We start from the raw sequence: 27,666 nt of genomic DNA, 5'->3' as shown, positions 1-27,666 counted from the left end.
AGACTGGTAACGCGTGCCTGGATGGCCCCGCCGTGTTTGCCCGAGGACAAGAAATCAAACAGAGTTAACTCCTGATAAGCACACTTCCTCTTATCCCTCAGCCCGCTGCCTTCTAGTTCATTCAACTTTAACCCAATTATTTCAAGGTAATAAAATCAGAAGTCAATCCACTTGGCATCAATTACTAAAAATAAATGAATTAGATGGCCTGGATTTTTCAAATACAATTCAGAAGTGCATACTGGGATTGTTTTAATTGCCTCTTGTGCAACGGTTCCACTCTTGTGAGCTTGAACCGCCTTATAATAAGCTGTTGCATGAACTTCCAGCCTCGCTCCGCCTCTTTAGCGACGCTTGCCAAGGGCAAAGGCAGACAGTGGGAGGGACTCCCGTCGCAGAAGTGCACAGCGGGTCAGCGGAGACAAGCACAGTAAGTGGCTTTCGGAGTGAAATTGGCGTCTCTGCGGTTAACAAGGAGCGCACATTTATTACATACTAATGTTCTGGTTTATGTTGAGATTGCTGATGTGTTTTATACTATTTTTTTTACTTTGCATTTCAAAAAAATGAGATTCAAATTGAGAGCGCAATAAAAATGAACGATCGCCGTTTGGAGGTACTCCGAGTAATAATTTAGTGAAGCAAATCGATCTAGATTTCGGGTTCTATTCTGATAAAAAAACTCTTTGACACTGGCCAGTTTTACTAAACTCAAGCTGAGTTTCGTTTTAAAAGAGCTTAGAAAAAAGAGCACCTCCGGATAAAAGGTCGTGAAAAGCTCAAGTGATCAGATGCTGTGAAAAGTAAAGCGCCGGGACTTTAGTTCGATCTCTACTCCTGATTCTGTGTGTGATCTCAAGAACTTTGACACAATTACAACGGTTAGTCTGCGTAGCTCAAACACTTCCATATCAGCTTAACTGATGACTAAACAGTGTGTGCGCGCGCGTGTGTGTGTGTGTGTGTGAGAGTGAGAGAGAGAAAGAGAGAGAGAGAGAGAGAGAGAGAGAGAGAGAGAGAGAGAGAGAGAGAGCGTGTGACAGGCGGCAGTCGCTCAGTTTCCTCAGCGACTTAGAAGCATAGCAAGCCATTTTAAAATTTAACGCTTTAAATTTGGTATCTGCTTTCAAAACGTTAACACCATATAGTTTTAAATTTGATATCAGCACTTAGAAATTTGATATCAGGCTTTTAATATTTGATATCAACGTTTTACAATTTAACATGAACTCTTCTAAATTTGATAAGGAACCTTTGAAATTTGATATCGACTGTTGTATCTTTTTCCAGACTTTTGCTGCCCCCGTCCCAACTCTTTTGAGGCGTGTTGCAACCATCAAATTCAAAATTTGCTAATATTTTTCATGAAATAGTAAAATGTCTCACTTTCAACATTTGATATATTTTCTGTGTTCTATTGTGAATAAAATATGGGTTTATGAGATTTTGCAAATCTTTGCATTCTGTTGTTATTCACAAGTTACACAGCGTCCCGACTTTTTTGGTATCGGGGTTTATATATATTGTCATTGACAGGTAGAGACATAGGATTGCAAACGAAATGTTGGGGTGCCACCTGGCCCACCCCATTTACTTGGTAAGGCAGAAACAAAAACAACAGGCACGTGATGGCACTAATCCATCCATCCATCCATCCATCCTCTTCCGCTTATCCGAGGTCGGGTCGCGGGGGCAGCAGCTTGAGCAGAGATGCCCAGAATCCCAAGGTGTTCCCAGGGAGGCGTCCAGGAAGCATCCTGATCAGATGCCCGAGCCACCTCATCTGACTCCTCTCGATGCGGAGGAGCAGCGGCTCTACTCTTGAGCTCCTCTCGGATGACTGTGCTTCTCACCCTATCTTTAAGTGAAAGCCCAGACACCCTGCGGAGGAAACTCATTTCAGCCGCTTGTATTCGCGATCTCATTCTTTCGGTCACTACCCAAAGCTCATGACCATAGGTGAGGGTAGGAACATAGATCGACTGGTAAATTGAGAGCTGAGCTTCAAGGCGAAGCTCCATTTCAACCACGACAGACTGATGCAGAGCCCGCATTACTGCGGACACCGCACCGATCCGCCTGTCGATCTCACGCTCCATTCTTCCCTCACTCGTGAACAAGACCCCGAGATACTTGAACTCCTCCACTTGGAACAGGATTTCGCTACCAACCCTGAGAGGGCACTCCACCCTTTTCCGGCTGAGGACCATGGTCTCGGATTTGGAGGTGCTGATTCCCATCCCAGCCGCTTCACACTCAGCTGCGAACCGATCTAGAGAGAGCTGAAGATCACGGCCTGATGAAGCAAACAGGACAACATCATCTGCAAAAAGCAGTGACCCAATCCTGAGCCCACCAAACCGGACCCCCTCAACGCCCTGGCTGCACCTAGAAATTCTGTCCATAAAAGTTATGAACAGAATCGGTGACAAAGGGCAGCCCTGGCGGAGTCCAACTCTCACTGGAAACAGGTTCAACTTACTGCCGGCAGTGCGGACCAAGCTCTGACACTGATCGTACAGGGACTGAACAGCCCTTATCAGGGGGTCCGGTACCCCATACTCTCGGAGTACCCCCCACAGGATTCCCCGAGGGACACGGTCGAATGCCTTTTCCAAGTCCACAAAACACATGTAGACTGGTTGGGCAAACTCCCATGCACCCTCCAGGACCCTGCTAAGGGTGTAGAGCTGGTCCACTGTTCCGCGACCAGGACGAAAACTACACTGTTTCTCCTGAATCTGAGGCTCAACTATCCGACGGACCCTCCTCTCCAGGACCCCTGAATAGACTTTTCCAGGGAGGCTGAGGAGTGTGATCCCTCTGTAGTTGGAACACACCCTCCGGTCCCCTTTCTTAAAGAGGGGGACCACCACCCCGGTCTGCCAATCCAGAGGCACTGTCCCTGATGTCCATGCGATGTTGCAGAGGTGTGTCAACCAAGACAGTCCTACAACATCCAGAGCCTTGGGGAAAGTGATGGTACTAAGATTAACAAAAAAGGTACAATATACCATTGGATAAGGCAAGGCTGTAGTGAGATGCCGTCAGGTTTTAGGGCCACAGCTCCATCTTGCAGGTTGCCCTCTCTGAAATGAGACACCTCCTTCTGGGAGATCCTTGCTTTTATAGTTCATGGATCAGAAGGGGTGGGGTCAGGTGCCCTCACAGCTGTGAATGGAAAGGAGGTAAGGCGGTTACTGATTGACTGCACCCTCTGGTGTCCAGGGGTGGTAGTGCTTACCTTTGACAAGTCTGTAAGATAAACCCACTGACATGCATGCATGGTCTCCTTATATAATATGCTACCATGGCTGTCCATTTGTGTGCCCAGGATTTTAAATTACCTGTAGCTCGCAAACCATTTGACCTATTGACCTGAAATGTGGTGCACATATACTACATGACGTCTACTATCTGCTTTTGGAGTGATGATTGACCTCCAAGGTTATTCCTCATTTTATTTTATTCTAGAATCAACTCTCGGTAGCAGCCAGTAGGGTGCCGTTCTCATCCCTACCACCTTTGCTGTCACTTCCCCTACCTCTTAATATCTTAAATCATTCTTGAGGCAGATTGAAGACTTAAATGCCAGCGTAAGTGAAGAATTAAAGAAAACATACAAAATAATTGCAACACAAACACTGACTTAATCAGTTTTAACGCGAAAAGATGGAGATGAAAGATGAGAAGAAGCGGGCCGCTAGGGTGGAGAAAAGAAGAGCTGATCAGGAAGCAGCAAGCGCATCAACCTCTGAGCAAATGAATGATAAACGTACAGAGAAAGAAAGAGGATGAAAACTAGGAATCAAGTATATTCACTGCACATTATACAATAATATAAAATGTTCACAAATATAAGTTAAGTAGTTTTTTTTAAGTAAACTGATAAAACAATTTACTCATTTAATTGAGTTCAGTTTATTTTTGATTAGCATTCTTCATTTAGTCCAGACACATTATGCTGTGACAAATTCTCAGGTAAAATGCAAGTATAAATTTGACAAATTACTAAATGCAGAATTAGCACAGATAAAGACAAAGATTTGTTGAAGAACACAGAAGACAAAATAGAAACTGATTAACATAAATGGAAAAATAAATGGAAACCAGTAACATTAATTAACTGTTCGGAAGTGGTCAGTGGAAAGAGATAAAATACTCCAGTCAGCAGCATTCCTGGAGAAAAATAACTACAGTCAATCATAGCAGAGAAAGTCAAAAGACAAAGTCAGACACAGTGTCAGTCTTGGAGACCTCAGTCAACTGCCCACTGACCCCCTCCTGGGCAATCTATAGTACAGTCTGTGCTGGCCGTCCAATCTTTCTATCTGATGATTTCAGCGATGACTTTTTGATAGTTAGGAAAAGAGCCTGGCAGTATAGCAATGCATACCAAGTGCCACGTCCAAACACCAAGAAGAAGAACAGACTAGAGGAGGGTTAGTAACGATTTATAAATATTGTATTGCTTATATTTCTGTACAAATGACTAGCACAGAGAGATGCTGTATGCATTTCTAATCAGCAGCTCTAGTCAGGGTATAGCAGACTAAAGTTGTGAGACTTCAGTCTAGTTTTAAAGACTGAGACCGATGGGACATCCTTTTATAGTGGTAGGCTGATCATTCCACAGTTTTGGAACCCTGTAACTAACAGCTCAACCTCTCACTGTTATTTTATTGGAATCATAAGCAGGACGACATCTTGAGATCTCAATGTGTGCTTTGGATTGTAAGTAATGTTAAGTTCACATAGGTAAACAGGGTATTAGGCATTGTTTAGCTAGATAAATAGGTAAATATCCATCCATCCATCCATTGTCCAACCCGCTGAATCCAAACACAGGGTCACGGGGGTCTGCTGGAGCCAATCCCAGCCAACACAGGGCACAAGGCAGGAAACAATCCCGGGCAGGGTGCCAACCCACCGCAGAATAGGTAAATATGTTAATCAATAAAACATGTTAATTATTCAATACATTGATAAAACCTGTTAGTTTTTCAGTAAATTAATAAATAGGTAAATACGTTATTACTGTGTTAATTAATCAATATGTTAATAAAACTCACTATATACATCCATTACTCAGCTGGTTAATACATGAACAAAATAAAACCTGTGACTTATTCAATAAACACCTACATCCACAACCGACATTTTCTATTTTCCAAAAGTTACTGCTGATGTTGCACAAACCCAGCTGTCATCTTAACCATTACCAAGGTTCACAGTTAGGTCCAAGGCATTTGGGGGACAGTGGGCTGGTGGCATTTTTATTTCTTACATTTCAAACGCTATGACTATTCATTTCCTCTAATGTTGAAAGTTAATTTCCTGTTCATATCCTTTATTATGAACAGAATAGATAAGCATCATACGTTATGAAAGAGTGGTTTACTATTGTGAAAGGGATATGACATTATGAAATGATATCCCCAGTATGTGTTTATATACATACACAATATGTATTGTTTTCTCCTGGGTTAGTTCCTCAAGAAACCTATATGTCCTTACCCCTGATAGCAAAACCAATAATATTGTATATCAAGAGGCCCTCAGATAGGAAACCTATCAATATCAATTGTTCTCAATATAAATTACATTATTTTTCTGTTTCACTACTATGTGGGCGGCTCCACAGGGGACAGGTAGTATATATATATATATATATATATATATATATTATAAAAAAAATCCTGGGAGGGAGAGTAGGGGGACGAGACATGATCTTCTGGGAAGACAATTTGACGTCCCACGAGAGACACTTTAACGTCACGCGAGACAATTTGACATTCTGCAAGAAACATATTAACGTCACGTGAGACAAGGCAGTGAGACTACATTTAAAACAAGTTCACGGACATCTAACCTAGCAGTTGTTGGAATGCTTTAGGCAGACGCACTTCATGTGCTCCCAGTTCTTAAAACAATGACAACCTACAAGCAGAACATGCAGCTTGCCAGCAGCAGCAGCAGGAAGCCAGCAGATGATCCGACCGCTTCTCCTTAGTGTACGTTCAGCGACCCCCCTTTCACAACCTGAATAGCAGAGACGTGAAGTGGCAAAAGGACAGTTGCTGTATAGGTTTTGAAGTGATCGACGCAAAGCGCGACAAGCAGAAAATGCAGCTTGTCAGCAGCAACAAGCCAGCAGATGATCTGACCGCAGCTCCTTAATGTGCGTTTTGGTTATCTAAATTGATCTGGCAGTTTGAATGAGCCGAGCCTATAATGAACGAGCATTGCATCTGGGTTTGGTTTGAGCCTCACACCTGATTCTGCCAAGTCATTTATGTACCCCATAACTCCGATAACCTGGGGACGAGTCCTTTGTTCCAAGGTCTATGAGGATTTTATTCAAGTGTTCCAGATTCTTCTTCAATTTAAAAAATCATATGGGGTCTCCAGGACTGAGTCTGAGAACCACCAGCCTATCAGAAACAAAGCGCAGACACTTTCCAGACACAGCTCATACTTTTAATGATGGCTGTCAAGACCACGCCCCCATTGTGTCACCAGTGTAGGCCACACCCATACAACACAGGCCATCATTTACCCTGTTCCAAAATGCTGTCAAAAATAAATAAGTAAAGGAAAAGTTAATAGGTGAGTGAAAAAGATGAGCAAATAAAATAGTATTTTTTAGTGAATAATGGCAATGTGGAGTTAGCAAAGTTTTGCCAGGGATGCAAGGGCAGAAGAAAAAATATATATTTGATGTGCTGGATAGATTGGCAAGAAGAAGTTTGTGAACCTTTTGGAATTACTGAGTTCTCTGCGTTCATTGGTCATAAACTATGACCTGATATTCCTCTGATTCACAAGTCTAGACACAAATGTCATATGCTTATGCTAATAAAGCATCATATCTTTATTGAACAAAACTATCAGACATTCATTGTGGGCTGTGAAAAAGGTAAGTGAACCCTTGGGTTTAATATCTGGCCGAATTTAATTTGACCGGAATAATCTCAAAGAAGTACTTCCAGTAACTACAGGTCAGAACTGCACAACATTCAGGAGGCATTCTAGACCATTCTTCTTTACAGAACTAGTCCAGTTCAGCCATATTCTTAGGATATCTGGTGTGAGCAGCTCACTTGAAGTCATTCCACAGCATAGGAATGGGATTATGGTCTGGTCTGCTGGGTTATGGTCTGGTCTTGGCCATTCTGTAGTGGAATTACTTTGATGTTTAGGGTTATTGTCCTGCTGCATCACCCAACATCCAATGTTTCTATGGGTGTGGCCTCTGAGGTTGTGACCCATGATTTTTTGACATGATAGGATTAAAGGATAGCTTTGAGTTTTCTTTATCTGATCAGTGGATAACAAGACCCTAAAAGAATACATTTTAACAAGATTCTTTTTGTTTTTTCAACTTTGATTTTGGATTCTATTTTTGGGCTTGGGTTTAATTTTGTTAACAACCTTTGATTTGTTTTGTTTTGTGTTCTTACACACATCTTCTGTTTGTGCTCTCAAGTCTATCTGTCAGTACAATCACAGAACAGTGTACTGTACATTGATTAGTTAGATTTCAACCTGTCTAAGATGGATAGCACAGGTAGTATTAATAATGACTGAAAAATGATGCAAACTTAATAGGACCAATGTAATTATAACTAAGTAATCTCACATTTTCAAAAACTTCCAATTTTTATAATGACAAACATATTAGAAATGTTTTCTCAAAGCAAAATAAAATGTCAAACTTCACCTAACAGGCATATTCTGCCTTTGTCTGCGATTGAATTCTGTGAATTACGTGTGTGCATTTGAGTCATGGACTTCCATCCCATCCAGGGTTGGTTCCTGTCTTGTGTACTCTGCTACTAGGACTGGCCCTAATTTGAATTAACTGGTTTCTGGAAATCACGAACTGAATTAAGGACCAAAACGCATCGGTCAGCAGGTTTCCAGTATTAATATGCCTGGTACTATTGGATTTATTAAAATCAAATAACATTCCATACAAGAATGTCAAATTTTACAAAACTAGATTGAAATCAAATCAACCCCTACCCATAATTAAGAAAGCCACACCAACAGAGTAAAATTTTAATAGATAGATAGATAGATAGATAGATAGATAGATAGATAGATAGATAGATAGATAGATAGATAGATAGATAGATAGATAGATAGATAGATAGATAGATAGATAGATAGATAGATAGATAGATAGATAGATAGATAGAAATAATTCTTTTCTTTAATAATTCTTTGCATTTATATAGCACTTTTCTCACTACTCAAAGCGCTCAGCAATTGCAGGTTAAGGGCCTTGCTGAAGGGCCCAACAGAGTAGACTCCCTTTTGGCATTTATGGGATTCGAACCAGCAACCTTCCGATTGCCAGTGCATATCCCTAGCCTCAGAGCCACCAAAAAAGGGAAGAGAATCTGCTTCCTCAATTAATTAATTTAAATGCTTATTCTAAAATGCTATTGAATAGATCCTGCCAGGTTTTAAAAACGTTTTGTATAGATCCTCTAAGTGAGAATTTGATTTTTTTCCAATTTCAAATCTACTCTCTAAATATAAAATCCTAAGCCTAAAAGTGCAACAATTTTGTGGAACGATTTTATGTGACTTTTTATGTCACGATTTAAATCGGTATTATTTTAAAACCTACATATATATGTTTGGTACCATTCTTCTCAGAAATTATTTAACTTTAATGTGATGTTGTTAGATTTTCAGACTCTTATTCCATTTTTAAGTTATAAACTAAAAAATATCAAGAACTCACTTCCCGTGAGACGAGAATTTGTTCAAGATATTTAACCAGGCCCGGAGCCAGAAATAAAAGACAAAGAGTAGGACAGCTGCTGTACAGGCTTTGAAATATTCAAAGCGCTGTGCGGGATGCAGATCATGTGGCACGGCAGCAGCAGCAGCTGATCGAGCAAAGAGGAGGTAAAAAAAAAACTGTATTTGTTTCCCATTGTATCACCGTTTAAGAGGGGGCTTAGGAGGAGCGGCCACATCTCCTTAGGGTGCATTCAGCCCCCCTCTTCACAACGTGAGTGGCAGAGACTCGAAGTGGCTGGCGCATAGCACAGGAAGGGGGGTTGGCGAGCAAAGCGAGCAGGGGGCAAATACCTTACTAATATATAACATCAGTTACCCACTGACTTCAAAGAGGCGGCCTAGGATTTCTCCAGTTAAGCAAGATAAGTCTATGTGCCAAAAGTGAAGTAAAGGCAATTACAGTTAAGTTTGTCCTTCTCCGCATTAAGCCTCTCTGAGAGTCCACCAAACACAACTGTTAATGGGTCAGGAGTGATTGTGACACCAAGGCTGTCTGATTGGCATTTAAAGATTTGTGTATAAAACGTTGTTAATTTGGTTCACCCCCAGGACATGTGGCCCAGTGAGGCTGGAGCTCGATTGCAACGTTCACAGGTTGAGTCTTGCCCTGGAAACATTTTGGACAATTTTAAACAAGACAGATGTGCGTGACAGAAAATTTTAAGTTGAATAGTTGTATTTTTCATTGAGCCTGAAGTGGTTTAAGAATAACAATTATTCATTTATTTTTTTTATTTTTCATTTTAGAAATGTGGTTGGTTTTGTTCAGCCTGGTTTGTATTTTTTTGTTCTACCGATGGCTGAGAGAATTAAGACGAGTCCCGGAAATCAACAAAAAATACGTCTTCATCACAGGCTGTGATTCTGGCTTTGGACACCTACTGGCCAAACATTTGGACCAGTTGGGCTTCCGCGTGTTTGCAGGCTGCTTCACCGAGAAGGGCCAGGATGAGCTGAAGAAGAGCACATCTGACAAATTGGTGACCTTTCATCTGGACGTGACAAAGTCAGATAGCATCCGGAAAGCCGCAGAGCTCATCAAGTCCACGGTGGGGGAAGCCGGTAAGTAAATATGGAAGGCATTCGCCTTCAAACTGCTACAGCAGTGGCCTTATGACACACAGGACCCGAGTTTAGTTCCCAGCTTAGCCACTCTCGGTGTGAAGTCTGCATGTTCTCCCAGTGTGTATTCTTCTGACTATGACTTAATTATTTTTCGTTAATACATGGTAGGAGATGGCCCAGTAGTTATCCCCACTGCCTAACAACTCCAGAGTTCAAATTGCAGCACAGGTACTGTGAATGTGGAGTTTGCACCTTCTCCGTGTGTTAATAATCAGAGAGAAAGGGTACCAAAACATGTGGACTAGCTTTATTTAAATGGGATCCATGCATGTGCATGCACATGGAATGGGAACATATAACTTTATTTTTTTGTGGTCAAAATTTTTTGTTTTGTTCCCTGTAGTTAACATTTTCTTTTATTCTTTGTTGTTAATAAACTGCTTCAACCTGCATCTGACCCAGTTACCTCCTCTACTGAAGTCTGTGAAAAATTATTCCATGTTTTCCGTAATAAAATTAAGGATCTAAGTAATTCAACTAACATAAATCCATCATCCAATTATATCTTTCCCTGTCTGCTGACTCCATCCTGCTCCTGTTCTAAATATTAACCTCTCGTCTGCATTTGTTAATGACCTGCTTTGTAAGATGAGGTAGATTGTCTGTGTACTGGACTCTATGTGCACCACACTTCTTAAATCCGGCCTTCATGCCATAATCACGACTGTTACAACAATAATAAATACATTCATTGACACCGGCTTTGTGCCAAACACTTAAAATGACTTCTGTAACCCCACTGTTAAAAAAGTCCGGTCTTGATGCTGACAATCTTAACAATTTTCGGCCCATCTCTCACTTACATTTTCTGTCAACAGTTCCTGAGTGTGTTGTATCCTCCCAATTCACCAATTACTTAACTTCTAATAATTTGAACGAACCCTTCCAGTTGGGTTTCAGAGTACAGCGCAGATGTGAAACTGCTCTGCTTCGGGTAACTAATGATTTGCTTATGGCGTCAGACTCTGGACAAACCAGCATATTAATTCTGTTAGCCAGCAGTGCAGCGTTTGACACTCTCAGACATGACGTTCTGCTGTCCAGAATGGAGAACATGCTGGGTATCTTTGGCACTGCCCTCCAGTGGTTTGAGTCCTGTCTGACTGACAGGCAAAAGTCTGTTAGTCTTGGCAAAAGCAAATTCAGCTCAGTGCCAGTCACACAAGGAGTTCCTCAGGGTTCTGTCTGCTCTTCTGTATCTATTTGATTTCCTTCGTTCAAGTTATTCATAGCTTTGGACTGGGTTATCATTTTTATGCAGATGACACTCTCAACTCTATTTTCAATGTTAAAAGAGAAACTTCATCAGAGCTTTCTCAGCACACTACTTGCCTCAGTGAAATTAAAACCTGGATGGAGTAGAACTCTTTAAAATTAAACTGCAACAAAACTGAACTCCTGCAGATTGGCACTAAAGCACAACCTAAGAAAATGAGCTCCTTCTCAATCACTCTTGACGGTGATCTCATCAGACCTTCTTCTGAAAACTCGTCTGTTCAGGAAGGTATTTAACTTAACCTGACCTTAACCCATATATTTATATATGTTTTATTATTTTAAATGATAAAGCTTAAATGCATATCATCCATACCAGGGGTTCCCAACCCAGTCCTCAATTACCGCCCAGATATTCAGGATTTTGTTCATTCCCAGCACACCTGTACCAGGCAATCATTAACACTGTACTAACCCATATTGGGGTGGTACGGTGGCACAGTAGTAGCATTATTGCCTCGTAGAAAGGAGACTACAATTTGCATCCTGGGTCTTCTAAGCATGGAGCTTGCATGTTCTCTCTGTGTCTGCATGGGTTTCCTCCTGGTGCTCTGATTTCCTCCCACAGTCTAAAGACATGCAGGTTAGGTGATTTGGCCAAACTAAATTGGACCTAGTGTGTGTGTGTGTGTGGGTGTGTATGTGTGTGTGTATGTGTGTGTGTGTGTTTGCCCTACAATTGACTGGCACCCTGTACAGGGTTTGTTATTGCCTTGTTCCCTATGCAATCTGGGGTTGTCTCCAGCAGACCCCCGCGACCCCATTCAGGATTAACAACAACAACAACATTTATTTATATAGCACATTTTCATACAAAAAGTAGCTCAAAGTGCTTTACATAATGAAGAGAAGAAAAATAAAAGACAAAATAAGAAATTAAAATAAGACAACATTAATTAACATAGAAAGGAGTAAGGTCCGATGGCCAGGGTGGACAGAAAAAACAAAAAAAAACTCCAGAAGGCTGGAGAAAAAAATAAAATCTGTAGGGGTTCCAGGCCACGAGACCGCCCAGTCCCCTCTGGGCATTCTACCTAACATAAATGAAATAGTCCTCTTTGTAGTTCGGGTTTTTCACGGAGTCACTTGATGCTGATGGTCATACAGACTTCTGGCTTTTAATCCATCCATCATTGTTGGGACATCATGGTGCTTTGGGTAGATGGTGGTGGCGCACGCCACCACCAACAGGACACCGGAAAAGGAAACAGAAGAGAGAGTAGGGGTTAGTACAGATTTTGAATGAATAGTTATTATAATGAATTGGATATACAGAGTATCAGGATTAAATTACAGTGAAGTTATGAGAAGGCCATGTTAAAGTAATGTGTTTTTAGCAGTTTTTTAAAGTGCTCCACTGTATTAGCCTGGCGAATTCCTACTGGCAGGCTATTCCAGATTTTAGGTGCATAACAGCAGAAGGCCGCCTCACCACTTCTTTTAAGTTTTGCTCTTGGAATTCTAAGGAGACACTCAGTTGAGGATCTGAGGTTACAATTTGGAATATAAGGTGTCAGACATTCCGATATATAAGCCGGGGCGAGATTATTTAAAGCTTTATAAACCATAAGCAGAATTTTAAAGTCAATTCTGAATGACACAGGTAACCAGTGTAGTGACATCAAAACTGGAGAAATGTGTTCGGATTTTCTTTTCCTGGTAAGGATTCTAGCAGCTGCATTCTGCACTAGTTGCAAACGATTGATGTCTTTTTTGGGTAGTCCTGAGAGGAGTGCGTTACAGTAATCTAGCCGACTGAAAACAAACGCATGAACTAATTTCTCTGCATCTTTCGATGATATAAGAGGTCTAACTTTTGCTATGTTTCTTAGGTGAAAAAATGCTGTCCTAGTGATCTGATTAATATGCGATTTAAAATTCAGATTACAATCAACGGTTACCCCTAAGCTTTTTACCTCCGATTTAACTTTTAATCCTAATGCATCCAGTTTATTTCTAATAGCCTCATTGTATCCATTATTGCCAATCACTAAGATTTCGTTTTTTTCTTTATTTAATTTAAGAAAGTTACTATTCATCCATTCTGAGATACAAGTTAGACATTGTGTTAGCGAATCAAGAGATTTGGGGTCATCAGGTGCTATTGATAAATACAGCTGTGTGTCATCAGCATAGCTGTGGTAGCTCACGTTGTGCCCTGAGATAATCTGACCTAATGGAAGCATGTAGATTGAGAAGAGCAGTGGACCCAGGATAGAGCCTTGTGGAACACCATATAGGATATCATGTGTCTTTGAGTTATAATTACCACAACTAACAAAGAATTTTCTCCCTACCAGGTAGGATTCAAACCAATTTAAGACACTGCCAGAGAGGCCCACCCATTGACTAAGGCGATTCTTAAGAATATTATGATCAATGGTGTCAAATGCGGCACTCAGATCTAAGAGGATGAGAACAGATAAATGGCCTCTGTCTGCATTTACCCGCAAGTCATTTACTACTTTAACGAGTGCAGTTTCTGTGCTGTGATTTGTTCTAAAACCTGACTGAAATTTATCAAGAATAGCATGTTTATTGAGGTGCTCATTTAACTGTATAATGACTGCCTTCTCTAGAATTTTACTTAAGAAAGGCAGGTTAGAGATGGGTCTATAATTTTCAAGATTAAGTTGGTTAGGAAATGACTGACTGACTAACTCATATGGGTTCCATATGATATTTGGGTGCACAATCTGAGCCCATATTTTGGCTCATATAAAACTCTGTCAGGGCCCATATGGATTTGCTACCCTGCAATGGCACCAAGTCAGAGTAACTTCTACTGGAAAAGAGTCAAGGTAAGAAAAAGGCTCCAAGAGAAGAAATATATAAAGCAAAGGGGGAATAATATCCATCCATCCATCCATTCCACTATATCCTAACAGGGTCATGGGGGTCTGCTGGAGCCAATCCCAGCCAACACAGGGCGCAAGGCAGGAAACAAACCCCGCAGGGCGCGCACACACACACACACACCCACACACCAAGCACACACTAGGGCCAATTTAGAATCACCAATGCACCTAACCTGCATGTCTTTGGACTGTGGGAGGAAACCCACGCAGACACGGGGAGAACATGCAAACTCCATGCAGGGAGGATCCAGGAAGTGAACCCGGGTCTCCTAACTACGAGGCAGCAGCGCTACCCACTGCACCACCGTGCCCCCCAGGGGAATAATAACCAGAAAAAATATTGGATAGGCAATCTGCAATAATTGTCCAAAAGGAAGAAACTGGAGGGCAGTCCCAAAACATATGACAAAAAGTGCCAAGGAGAGATAAAGGATTCAAGTGGCAGATGAGATCAGCAGGCAAATGCATAGCATAAAGTTTACAAGGGGTGAGGTACAGGCGATATTCGTATTTAAATTGTGTATGCAGATAATTGACAGGATGAAGTCAGATATCATCCAGAAAGCCGAGGAGCTCATCAAGTCCATCCCATGGGCAAGTAAATATGGATGGCATTCACATTCAAACTGCTACAGTGGTCATATAATTATACGCTAGGGAACCTAATGAGATGTTTTCGCAGGATGCCAAGATGTTGTTAAAGATGGCTTTTCATGAGATGGGATAAGGAGAAGAAAGGCGGTCACACTGCCAGACAGAAACTTAAGAGCAGAGGTCTAGCCGATGTCCTATAACATAACATTTTAAAGCTTGCTTAAATTAATTCAGGGTGGTGGAAGGTTGTTAGGATCTTGACCTGCACTAACGCTGGGCCAATTTGGAATTGCTAATTAAACTAACCCAACATGCAAGCTCCACATGGACGATGACTGGGCAAGAATTTGTGCAGGCAGTATGGTGTGGTGGTTTAGACTTCAAACACTGAGCTTGTGGGTTCATATCCCACTACTGACACCATGTGACCATGAGCAAGTCACTTCACCTGCCTGTGCTCGAAATGGGACAGCAAATGACATGTAACCAGTTGCTTCTTGTACCCTTTCATGAAGTTAGCAGATTGATGTACTACCTTAAAAGATCAATACATAGCCATAGCATAAAAAACTCTGTATAAAATATTCAGCCCTCCTTGAACTTTTTCACATTCCATTGTGTAGAATTCACATACTGCTTTATAATTTATGTGTGTCATTCAGATTAGAGTCTTAATGATTTATGTTTTCACTATTAGGTCTCTGGGGAGTGGTCAATAATGCTGGCGTCTCCGTGCCCGCTGCATCCTGTGACTGGCTCAACATAGAAGATTACAGGCAGATGTTGGACATCAACACCTTTGGAGTGATTGAGGTGACACTGAGTGTGCTTCAGCTGATCAAAAAAGCCCGTGGGAGAATCGTGAACATGGCCAGCGTGTTTGGACGAATCAGTCCAGTCGGTGGACCCTACTGTGTTTCTAAATATGCTGTGGAGGCCTTCAATGACTGCACCAGGTAAGATGACCCCTGTAGTCAATGTCTTCCAAGTAGAGTTGGAGGCCATTATACCAGAAAGACAGGGAAAGAGAATATATATGAGCTATCTGTTCCCCTGAGACACGAAATGGCAGCACCCCTTGTTTACAGCACTTGTACAGGCACCCATAGGGCTTGCTGGGAGTCTGTAGTGTGGCAGGGTGTCTCTGTTGTGTTTCATGGGTACATCCAGGGGGTCCTGTATAGATCTGTGATCCTTACTTTGTGGGACATTTACATGACGCAGAAATGCTTCCAAAGGACCATCTCCTAACATTTGAAGTACTCCTGGGTTCTGGGTAAAAGGAATCATTCTGTCCCACTTCAGTGAGTCAGAGTCAGAAGGCAAAGAACAATACTTTCTTGGACGCAGAGGAGTAGGATGGAGAAGGAGGAAGACATTTATTCTTATTGTTGTGGTGTGCTGTGCCAAATGATTCTAGAAGAGCCAGTAGCGGTACTGAAAAGAATCAAAATAATTATATTTGAACCTGTGACCGTTGTTGTGCCAGTTGTGTCAAGGGTTTGGGGTGCTGCTTAGATCATTTATGTTAGGTTTAGATTATTCATCTTAGGTAGAATGCCCAGTAGGGGCTGGGTGGTGTTGTGGCCTCGGAACCCCTGCAGCCTGAAACAGCCTGTTTATACTTTGCATGTTTGTGCAGGCGTGAGGGTCTGTGTGTAATTTCTTTAGTAATAATGTTGTGAGCACATGCCTGTATATTTTTGTGTGTGAATGATCCTGTGTACGTCAACTGCACATGCATTTTGGAATATAAACGCTCCTTTAGATATCCCAATGCTATCAGTGTAGTCAGTCTGGCAGTGGGATCTTTCCTCCACTCTTTCTTTTTCTGTGAATTTAAGGCTGGTCTGTACTTGCTGTGAAATGAAAATGACATCAGATTTGGTGGAAGACCCCTGCGTGAGGCTGATCTGTGTTGGCTTTTCACTGTTTGCTGCATGCAGTGTGAAGAATTTTTTTCTAAATATGTGCACCGTTTAGCCAAAGTGATTAATTTTGAGGAGATGCTGGTTATGTTATTGCAAGAATGGTGAGGGAAGAGCTGAATTTGATGTAGCACGTCATCAAAGTGCAAGAAAGACGTGCAAAACTATTTGCAGTGCTATTGTTCATCATGTATGTCACCCCACTCACGAGAATATTGTGCTCAACATTCCTTCAATACTTTTGGTCAATAGGTCTGACACTCCACTCTATTTTTCCTCTTGAAAGTCAGTAATAACAGACACGACTTTTCATCTATCAGCACAATCTTACTTCCTCTGCTGTGACATGGCTTGGTATGTGACATTAACCAAACACTGTCACCTGCTGACTAGGAGAACATCAACATGTCAATCAACATGTCTTTGGTATCCAAAAATCCAAATTCCCAACAAACCCAATTTCCGTCGATATTCCAGCCCACATATTGATAGGCCTGTGGATGTGTTATTTTTGTTCCTTGAACACATCAGGCACGTTTTTGCACGTTTCGGGTCTGTCCTGCAGTGTATAGTTTTTTTGTCCTGGTGTGTCATATTTTAGTTCATTCATTCCCTAAGGTTAACATTCCATTGATTCCTCACATTTTTCTACTTCTTGACCTTTCCTCTCATCTTTTATATTTTATGCAGCTTAAGCTATTTGCTTTAGGGACAATTGCTCTTCAAGTTCTATCTGGAAATCTTTTTTGTAATTTGACACTTTTGGACCTGGGTGGTGCAATGGTAGCACTGCTGCCTTGGAGTAAGAAGACCAGGGTTTGCGTCCTCTCTGTGTGGAGTTTGCATGCTGTCTTTGTCTCCATGGGATTCCTCCGGGTGCTCCGGTTTTCTCCCACAGTCCACAGACATGCAGGTTAGGTGGATTGGTGATCCTAAATTGGCCCTATTGTGTGGCTGGGATGTGTGTGTGAGTGTGTGTTAGCCATGCGATGGACTGGCACCCTGTCCACGGTTAGTTCCTGCCTTGGGCCTTTAAATGTCATGCGGGATGGATGGGCATCCCGACTAGGAGATGGGAAGGTTCCTTACCCAGACAAGAGGCCCCAGGTGGATGGACGGACATCCCGACCAAGAGAGAAGAAGATTCCTTGCTTGGAAGGGAAGCCCCAACTGGATGGACAGGTGTCCCGATCAGACATACTTACAATACCCTCCCTGGCTGGCATCAAAGGGAATGACAGAGAAAGACTGCCTCTAGGGGCTGTTTATTCCCCTAGGAAGATAGATGGCTGCAGCCCTGGATATCAATGCCTGTTCGGACAATAGCAGGGGATGCTGGGAATTGTAGTCCACTAGCACAGGTCTGTGGGTGCCGCAAGAGGACACTATAGAGAGTTACACTCCCTACTATTTGGAACTTCTGTACAACACGGAAGTGCTTCCAACGGGAGAAGTCCTGGGTCCAGAAGTACTCCCAAGTCCTTAATAAAAGGGACCACACTGCTTTGTTCAGACGACTTGGAGCTGGGATTGGAAACAGGCAACACTTGACTGGAGGAGTAGCAGGGCGGTGGAGAGAGAGGGAGAGAGAAAGTAAGAGGAATTCATCATTTAATTCAGCCTTCATTGAACAAGGTACTTGTGTAACAAAAAAACCCTTTGATATGAACTTGTGATATGATATTGTGCTTGGGGATTTGGGTGTCTGTGCCCCCACCCCCACTCCCCTCGTCTTCACACACCCTAAGCTATCTTAGATAGGCTCCAGCAACCACAACCCTATTTAGGACTAAGCAGGTTAGAAAATGGCTGGCTGATTTTTGGAGAGTCAACAGGGATCTGACTGTTATATTGAAAAATGGTCTGACGTAATACAGTTAGACGTAATACAGCTAACATTATGCTGCAAAGATCCTGAATATTTCTATGCATTTTGCCAGTCTAAGGTAACTCATTGACGAGTGAAGTGTAGCCTTCAACCGATAAACAATCGCTCAACGTCACAATCAGGATGGTAGAAGAGTGTTTCTTTGCTTACTTTTCTTATAATATTTTTTCTATTGCTCACGTTTAAGAAAGTAAAATATCACCTCCGCCCATTGGGTTTTTGTCTGTTACCACAGTGCAATTATTAGTGAGTTCCTCATTTCCCTGACACAACAATTGCAAGTTGCTTCATTGTGAACACTGCTTAGGGGGATAGTATCTTCGTTGTCCTTCCACGTGATCACAATTATTTTGGCATTTTGCCATGCTCTTACGGTACTAGCACTATGGTGAACCTTCACACAACTGAACTCACCAGGCATATTGTAGTGGTTAGTTCATACAGTAACATATGATCAGTTTTACTATGCTTGGCAGTGTCTGATGACCAAGACACAATGGTTATCACTATCACGTGATTCAACTAACAGTTCAGTTTCAGTTTGCTCTAAAACTAATGTTACAGCTTTTCATTTATATGCCATTGTGAATTTTGGTTGAAGGCTCCACTCCAACCATAAATATTGATGAGTTACTATAAAGTGTCAGAATGCATAGAACAATTATTGATTTGTTTTGCAGTATGATAGTATTTCATCCACAAGATGGCTGCAGAATGGCTTGACGCAGTGTAACTCATCCAAACAGTTTATGAACCGTTTACCCAAGTACTACTCAGGGTTAACCATTCTTACTTATAATCCCAAGCCCAAGAAACAACCAGAGTTAACATCGAGATTAATTACATGATTCAGTACTGTGCTGTACATTCTGCTCTTTCCTAGTGTCCATTTTGAATGCACTTCCCTGTGATGTCCTTGAATTCATGAGTCACTGTTACACGCATTGAATTCTGCTGGATCCACTTTTTCTTGAGATTTTTGAAGACTTCACTTTAAGTTCTACTGAAGAGCTTCGGTTCCCTTAGCCTGTCAATGCAGAACACAGCCAGAGGTGACCTTTGGTTGCTTTTCTCCACACATGTTCAAGTGAAGGATACTGTTAATGCAATAGCACACAAAGGGCTCGTTTATACTTCACGCTCAGAACGCGTACGCGCCCGCATCATGGTCGACACGCGTCCTGAGCGTACATTTGATGCGTCCTCTGAGCAGGTCCTCAGAAATTTACGCAATGCGTGCGCGATTTGCAGTACCAGCAAAAAGTCGGGGGGCGCAGTGTGCTAAAAGTTGGAATTTGACGTCAGAGTCTCTGTTTACTATTTACATGTGACAGAAAGCTTTGCGGATCCTACGAGATCGGTGTGCGTGCTTTGATATTTGATAAATGGTTCGATGTGGTGAAGCAAAATGCCGACATACAGATGTATTCGTGGTGCTTTTATATTCAAGCGTTGCATATTCCCGATCGTAACTACACGATACGTTTTAAAAGTCTCACATACCGTCTTCTGTGCCATCTTTTTTTCTAGGGCTTCCTCCGGTCCTGACAGCAGCGAATCGACAGCAATAGATCGCCACACTGAGCACATTAAATGTATGATATTCCAACTCTCTGCACACTTAGAATCCTTAGATTTATACTTGATATCACATTCATGATGAAAAGCATTAAAGTATGTATGTTACATTTTACAGATAAATCGGTAATTTCGTTTAAATAATGAATACTGTTAATAATTACACACATGGGGTGACACAGTAGTGGAGCGTTAGCGCTGCTATCTTGCAGGGAGTCACGTCGCTGATACTCCCTGCCTGGAGTTTACACTTTTCCTGCTGGGTTTCCTCATTGTGCTCCAGTTTCCTTCCAAAGATATGCAGATTTGGGGATTTGGTGCCGCTAAAATGACACTAGTGTATGTGTGTGCTTGTGTTCACCTTGCGATGAGCTGAGGCCTCGTCCAGGGATTGTTTCTCACTCGTGCCCAATGCTTGCTGGAATGGACACATCCCTGGATTTAATCAATAAACATCCTTTTCAGAGATATTGCGGTAAGGTGTCATCAGAATTTAATGGGTGTTCGAGGCAATTTACAACACAGAGAAGCCGAACATGTTCTCACCGTGATAATATCTCGCACTGCCACCTGGCAGATTCCTCCAGATTTACGTAAAGTACGCACGCAAGTATAAACACTACAACACTTGGGTAGCAGGAGCGTCCGCTGCTGCATGCATCGCGTTGCGTGAAGTATAAACCTGGCCAAAGACATTGTGTTGAAGGCAACAGTATGTTGAAGGTCCTTTTGTGTTCCAGTATGACTGTGCACCATAAAAACAGAGAGGAACTCGAATTACCTGCATAGAGCCCTGATCTCAACCCTACTGAGCCCCTTTGGGATGAACTGGAACACCAATTGTGTGACAGGTTGGAACTCCCACTTAAATACACTATGAAGGCAGTGATGTTACAATTACAACTTTGGTCAGGGGGTTGGCTTCACTAATAACCCCCTATGTCAGTTCCCTGTTTTTTATTCTTCTTCTTCTTTTCTTCCCACTTTTATGTGGGATTGGTGTGCTTGATCAACCTTCTGCATACAGCTCAGTCCTGCACCTCCTCCTCATTCAGATCCTTTTCCTTCAGATCATCTTTTACTTTATCCATCCACCTTCACTTTAGTTTTCCCTCACTTTCTTTTCCCCTGTACCTCCACCCCCATCACTCTTTTGCCCACATATTCATTGTCTCTTCTCCTCACTTGTTCATACCACTTCCACCTCCTTTCTTATACTTTCTTAGATATCTCTCCTACACTTTTATTGTACCTCTGATTGTCTCATTTCTTATTCTGTCCTTTTTTGTAATTCCACACATCCATCTCAACATTCTCATTTCTGCCACATCCAACTTCTTCTCCTACGCTCCCTTTACTGGCCATGTCACAGCTACATACATCATTGCTGGTCTCAACACTGTCTTAAAAGCCTCACCTTTAAACTTCACCCAAATTCTGTGATCACACAACACTCCTGATACCTTCTTTCAATAGTCCATCCACACTGCACTTTTCCATCTTGGTCTACCACTGATCCTAAATATTTAAACTTATCCACTCTTTTCAATGGCTTTTCCCTGCAGGCTCACTTCTGAATCCTGATTATCATTAAACCTCCCATATTCCTTCTTCTTCTTCCTATTTATCTTCTACTCTCAATCTTCCAAAGTCTCTCTCCATTCTTATAACTTCCTCACCCTTTCCTCTTTTCTGGTGCTACACAAAACGATGTCATCGTCAAAAAGCCTGCAACAGTGGGGAATTGGTCTTTTATTCCACGACTCAACAAATACATCACCAGATCAAAGAGGTAATTACTTCAAGAAGACCCCTGGTGCAGACCTCCTCTACTGATGTCTTGTCTGTTACCCTAACACTGCTTTTTACCCGAGTCCTCACTCTGCTCATACATATTCTGGGCGTTCCTCACATACTCCTCTGGTATTCTCAAATACTTTGTCCCCTTTTAAAACTAGTTACCCAATCACAAAAGCCATTGCCATGGTCCTGAACTGACTTCAGTCTTGCAGGTCAGGTACACAGAAAATCTTACAGCACTGGTAGCCCTGAACATGTACAGCTGGAAGTGGTGGAGTGTACCAAAAAGCACAATGCACTTTTAAATTATGTAGATCAGTTAGAAGGACTTCTCGTCCAACCTCAGTAGCCGACCCAACAAATGTTCTTGTGGCTGAATAGGCACAAATTCCCACAGACACACTCCAAAATGTTTGCTCTCCATACAGTGCATCCAGAAAGTATTCACAGCACATCACTTTTTCCACATTTTGTTATGTTACAGGCTTATTCCAAAATGGATTAAATTCATTTTTTTCCTCAGAATTCTACACACAACACCCCATAATGACAACGTGAAAAAAGTTTACTTGAGGTTTTTGCAAATTTATTAAAATTAAAAAAACTGAGAAATCACATGTACATAAGTATTCACAGCCTTTGCTCAATACTTTGTCGATTCACCTTTGGCAGCAATTCCAGCCTCAAGTCTTGTTGAATATGATGCCACAAGCCTGACACACCTATCCTTGGCCAGTTTCACCCATTCATCTTTGCAGCACCTCTCAAGCTCCATCAGGTTGGATGGGAAGCGTCGGTGCACAGCCATTTTAAGATCTCTCCAGAGATGTTCAATCGGATTCAAGTCTGGGCTCTGGCTGGGCCACTCAAGGACATTCACAGAGTTGTCCTGAAGCCACTCCTTTGATATCTTGGCTGTGTGCTTAGGGTCGTTGTCCTGCTGAAAGATGAACTGTCGCCCCAGTCTGAGGTCAGGAGCGCTCTGGAGCAGGTTTTCATCCAGGATGTCTCTGTACATTGCTGCAGTCATCTTTCCCTTCATCCTGACTAGTCTCCCAGTCCCTGCCGCTGAAAAACATCCCCACAGCATGATGCTGCCACCACCATGCTTCACTGTAGGGATGGTATTGGCCTGGTGATGAGCGGTGCCTGGTTTCCTCCAAATGTGAGTTCAATCTTTGTCTCATCAGACCAGTGAATTTTCTTTCTCATGGTCTGAGAGTCCTTCAGGTGCTTTTTGGCAAACTCCAGACGGGCTGCCATATGCCTTTTACTAAGGAGTGGCTTCCATCTGGCCACTCTACCATACAGGCCTGATTGGTGGATTGCTGCAGAGATGGTTGTCTTTCTGGAAGGTTCTCCTCTCTCCACAGAGGACCTCTGGAGCTCTGACAGAGTGACCATCGGGTTCTTGGTCACCTCTCTGACTAAGGCCCTTCTCCCCCGATCGCTCAGTTTAGATGGCCGGCCAGCTCTAGGAAGAGTCCTGGTGGTTTCGAACTTCTTCCACTTAGGGATGATGGAGGTCACTGTGCTCATTGGGACCTTCAAAGCAGCAGAAATCTTTCTGTAACCTTCCCCAGATTTGTGCCTCGAGACAATCCTGTCTCAGAGGTCTACAGACAATTCCTTTGACTTCATGCTTGGTTTGTGCTCTGACATGAACTGTCAACTGTGGGACCTTATATAGACAGGTGTGTGCCTTTCCAAATCATGTCCAATCAACTGAATTTACCACATGTGGACTCCAGTCAAGCTGCAGAAACATCTCAAGGATGATCAGGGGAAACACGATGCACCTGAGCTTGATTTTGAGCTTCATGGCAAAGGCTGTGAATACTTATGTACATGTGCTTTCTCAATTTTTTTATTTTTAACAAATTTGCAAAAACCTCAAGTAAACTTTTTTCACGTTGTCATTATGGGGTGTTGTGTGTAGAATTCTGAAGAAAAAAATGAATTGAATCCATTTTGGAATAAGGCTGTAACATAACAAAATGTGGAAAAAGTGATGCGCTGTGAATACTTTCCGGATGCACTGTATTAATGCCCATGGCTTTGGAATGGAATGTCCAACAAGCTGATATGGGTGTGATGGTCAGGTTTCCACAAACATGTGGCTTTACAGTTTATATAATACAAGAGTTCCTGTCACATTGATCATCACACAGAGCTGTTTACATCAACCTTTCAGAACATTTGAACAATTTTAATGAGAAAAGACCACTGAACGCAATAAAGCACATCGATCTTATTTACCTGAACATTTCCTAAATGACAGCAATTTGAGTTTTTTTTTTTGAAGTCCTTAATGTTCTACTTTATACCAGGACTGAATGTCACCTTTTCAATTTCTTCTAATTACAGAATAGATATGAAACCTTTTGGAGTGAAAGTTTGCTGCATTGAACCTGGATTTTTCAAAACAACCATAACAGACAGTGACGTCATAGAAAGGAACCTTCGTAGAATTTGGGAGAGGCTACCTGGGAACATTAAAGAAGACTATGGAAGTGACTTTCTAGAAAAAGGTGAATCTTCTTAATAATAATAATAATGCATTTTATTTATAGGGGCACTTTACATTATCAGTAAATCTCATAGTGCAACATAAAAAGATTAAACAACGGCAAGGCAAGATAAAAACAGAGACAAAACAACAATAATTATAGCATTCTTGTTAATAAGCTTTCCTAAATAGAAAAGTCTTTAGCTGTTATTTAAAACAGCCCACAATCTGCTGTGTTCTCAGGTTCTCTGGTAGAGCATTCCAGAGCCGTGGAGCAGCGGCTGAAAAGGCTCGGTCACCCATTGTATGAAGTTTGGTCACAGGGGGGCGAAGGCTGTAGGTATTTGTAAAACGGAGGTTTCTTGTAGTGGATTGTAATATAAGGAGTTCTTTAAGATATTGTGGAGCATTTCCATGAATACACTGGTGAGTGAACAAACAGAGTTTGTATTCGATACGGAGATGGATAGGAAGCCAATGAAGTGACCGAAGGACTGGTGAGATATGTTCATATTTCCACACCCTCATCAGGATTCTTGCAGCACTATTTTGAATTTGTTGGAGCTTTTGAAGGCTCTTGTTGGGTATCCCGATGAGGAGTGCATTACAATAGTCCAGTCTGGATGAGACAAAGGCATGAACCAGCTTTTCAGCATCACAGAGGGAGAGGTAGGGACGGAGTTTGACTATGTTTCAGAGATGAATTAATGCAGTTTTACGAAGGTGATGGATATGTATATCAAATGACAGATGGGAGTCTAACTTGACACCCAGATTTGTAACAGTAGGGTAGAGGGTAATGGTACGGTCAGAAAAGGAAATACAATTTACAGAGGAACGAAGTTGATGGGGGGTGCCAATTAAAAGACCTTCAGTTTTGGTGCTGTTCAGCTTGAGGAAGTTCTTGGACATCCAGGCCTCAATCTCAACCAAGCAAGAGAAAAAAATTGATGGAGGTGTAAGAGAAGTCGAATCCAGCCTCACATAGAGCTGCGTATCATGCAGACATTCTTGTTGAATATTAAAGCTGTTACAGTGCAATATGAGATTAAGCCTGAATTGTAAGGGGTGGTTCAGCAGCTTTACAGTGCTGGCTCATAGCTTTGGCATCAGGGTCTCTGAGGAGGTGGCACATCCGTCCCATGTCCTGCCACATCACATAGACACACAGGTTAAGTGGTGACACTGGAGTGGATTTACTGTGCCAGGATTCATCCCTGCCTTGCACCACACCTAGAGCGGACACCAGGATTGGTGCAGGAGACACTTCCTATGTTAAGAGTGTGCATATGTAGTATAGGACGTGTCTCCCTCTGCTGGCCATTCAGTGTTACACAGCATAGCTCTGTCTTATTCCAAAGCAGAGTGTGGTGTGCCAATGTTATTGTCTCCATTCTCTGTTCTTATCGTCATTTGACAGCAGGTGGCGTCACACAGATTCACTGCCTACAGCTCCATATTCTCCTTCTCCACTTTTTTATAGGTGACAATTAGGGTGTACTCGCACAAGGCACACTTGTTCTGTACCATGCCCAAGCGCAATTGTCCCCCCTTCCTACTCCCCTGCTGGCCTGCACTGCGCTTAACGTTGTGACCCCAGGCACACTTTCGTCATGACCATGCAACTTTGTGTAAAGCTAAAACAAGATCTGAACATAGAACAACAGCATTCATGGCAAAATGATTTTCCTTATTTTGTGTTTTTTTTTTTTGTTTTGGAGTCGTGTAGGGCAGAATAAAGCTGTACCCTCTTACATATTTATTGAGTGTGCAGCTCAGTGTTTTGCTGTTAATTGTGCTGCACGTACAAAAAGATTTTTATGGAGATGATGTTAAGTGAGGAATTTGCAGCTTTTTCTTGCCAACAACAATTCACGTTCATGCGTAAGGTGAGAATAAAAACCTGCTTTTAACTCAAATGGTATTGAACGAAATGAGACTTGCACCATCTGACTTGTCGCATCATTGATGTCATGTCTGTTTTCCATGTTCGGGCACATTTAGCAATCAAACTGTTTCAGAATGCTACTGAACCACGCTTGGGCCCACCTCTTCCAAGCGAGCCAGGCCACGGTACAGTTGGCCCAGCACGGAGCGATCACACTAGTCAAACGAACTAGACTTTGCAGGGTCACATGCAGACTGACGTGCTTGGGCATGGAACGAATTGCAAATGTGAGTACACCCTTATACAATAGACAGAAGAGGGTGTCCAGAATAATGCCAAAGTATTAAAATTGGGCAGGTTTTTGTTTATTTGCCTATTTATTTAAAGAGCTTCTGAAAAAAGCCAAATTTTTCTCCAGGTACAAATAAAGTTCTATCTATTGTGCACATGAAGTTAAACTAGACCCCCAAGGTAGTACTATTAGCCTGGCAATTCCAGGTTTTATGTGGCACACCATATTACCTACTTTGAACACCGTGCCTCAATTCAAGCTGTAATGGCCCACATGGCAAATCAGTGTTGGGCGTTGAATTGGCAATCTTGTGATTTTATATAGTGCCTTTCATAGCATACATCATCCTAAGATGTTTTCTATGCTCATTTCTCTAACTGGGGCTCTGGCGGTTTGAGCAATTCACTCCTGAGCACACAGAGGTGGTTGGATTGAATTGGTAACCTTGTGGTTTACAGTCCAGTGTATTAACCTTTTATGCATGTGCTGATCAGAGATCAGATTTTGGGTAATATGCATCCTTGTAAATCAGATTCTATCTAACCTTCTCGGTGTCCCCTGTTTTTTGACAGCTCTGAAGTTATCCAGTGAGACGCTGAAAAAACTGCCTGACGCCAACCTGATGAAAGTCGTGAGCTGCATGGAGCACGCCATCGCCGCCATGCATCCACGAACCCGCTACTCACCAGGCTGGGATGCTAAGTTCTTCTGGCTTCCTCTGTCTTACATGCCCACTGTGATCTCTGACTATGTGATGACCATGAAGGCCTTAAAGCCAGCCAAGGCTGTTGTCTGAAGTTAATGCTACCCTAGTGGAACTGTCTGCATGGAAGGTGTGGTGCCCAATTATTACCCAACAGAAGGGAAGAAATTATGCATAATCCCCAATGCATCTATTTGAAATTGTTGTTAAAGCATTAGTTCAGTATTTTTCAAGTCAAAATTAAATTACTTCATCACAAACATAGTATATATGTATTTGCCAAGTGATTTGTTAAGCGTTTTCTATCAATGGAAAAAATGCATAGAATGTGCTGGTGCTTTATAATGGATGCCATGGCGCACTGGACTGGACTGAAAAACAAAAGCCTAAAAACCAACATTAAACCTC

At 42.1% G+C, this 27,666-nt stretch overlaps 1 protein-coding gene and 1 long non-coding RNA gene across 2 annotated transcripts in view; both read left to right on the top strand.

Annotated features, from left to right (window-relative positions):
* Positions 1 to 27,666, top strand: part of LOC127528936 (uncharacterized) — a 269,154-nt gene that overhangs the window by 240,532 nt on the left and 956 nt on the right. The gene's annotated exons all lie outside the window — the stretch shown is intronic.
* LOC114642744 (retinol dehydrogenase 7) lies at positions 282 to 27,522 on the top strand. Its single transcript, XM_028791572.2, has 5 exons — positions 282 to 430; positions 9,568 to 9,882; positions 15,370 to 15,628; positions 24,234 to 24,397; positions 27,128 to 27,522. Exons 2-5 carry the CDS (start codon positions 9,570 to 9,572, stop codon positions 27,349 to 27,351), a joined length of 960 nt encoding a protein of 319 aa, XP_028647405.1. The 5' UTR covers positions 282 to 430; positions 9,568 to 9,569; the 3' UTR covers positions 27,352 to 27,522.

The sequence above is a fragment of the Erpetoichthys calabaricus genome, chromosome 8 (genome assembly GCF_900747795.2).
Source record: "Erpetoichthys calabaricus chromosome 8, fErpCal1.3, whole genome shotgun sequence".
Lineage (NCBI taxonomy): Eukaryota > Metazoa > Chordata > Cladistia > Polypteriformes > Polypteridae > Erpetoichthys > Erpetoichthys calabaricus.
This window is presented reverse-complemented; position numbering and strand designations above follow the sequence as displayed.

Excerpts from the sequence above, each read along its gene's own strand:
- LOC114642744 (XM_028791572.2), top strand. The coding sequence starts at position 9,570 with ATGTGGTTGGTTTTGTTCAGCCTGGTTTGTATTTTTTTGTTCTACCGA. Across the intron at positions 15,629-24,233 it reads GCCTTCAATGACTGCACCAG|AATAGATATGAAACCTTTTG; the intron begins GTAAGATGACCC and ends TTCTAATTACAG. Across the intron at positions 24,398-27,127 it reads AAGTGACTTTCTAGAAAAAG|CTCTGAAGTTATCCAGTGAG; the intron begins GTGAATCTTCTT and ends GTTTTTTGACAG.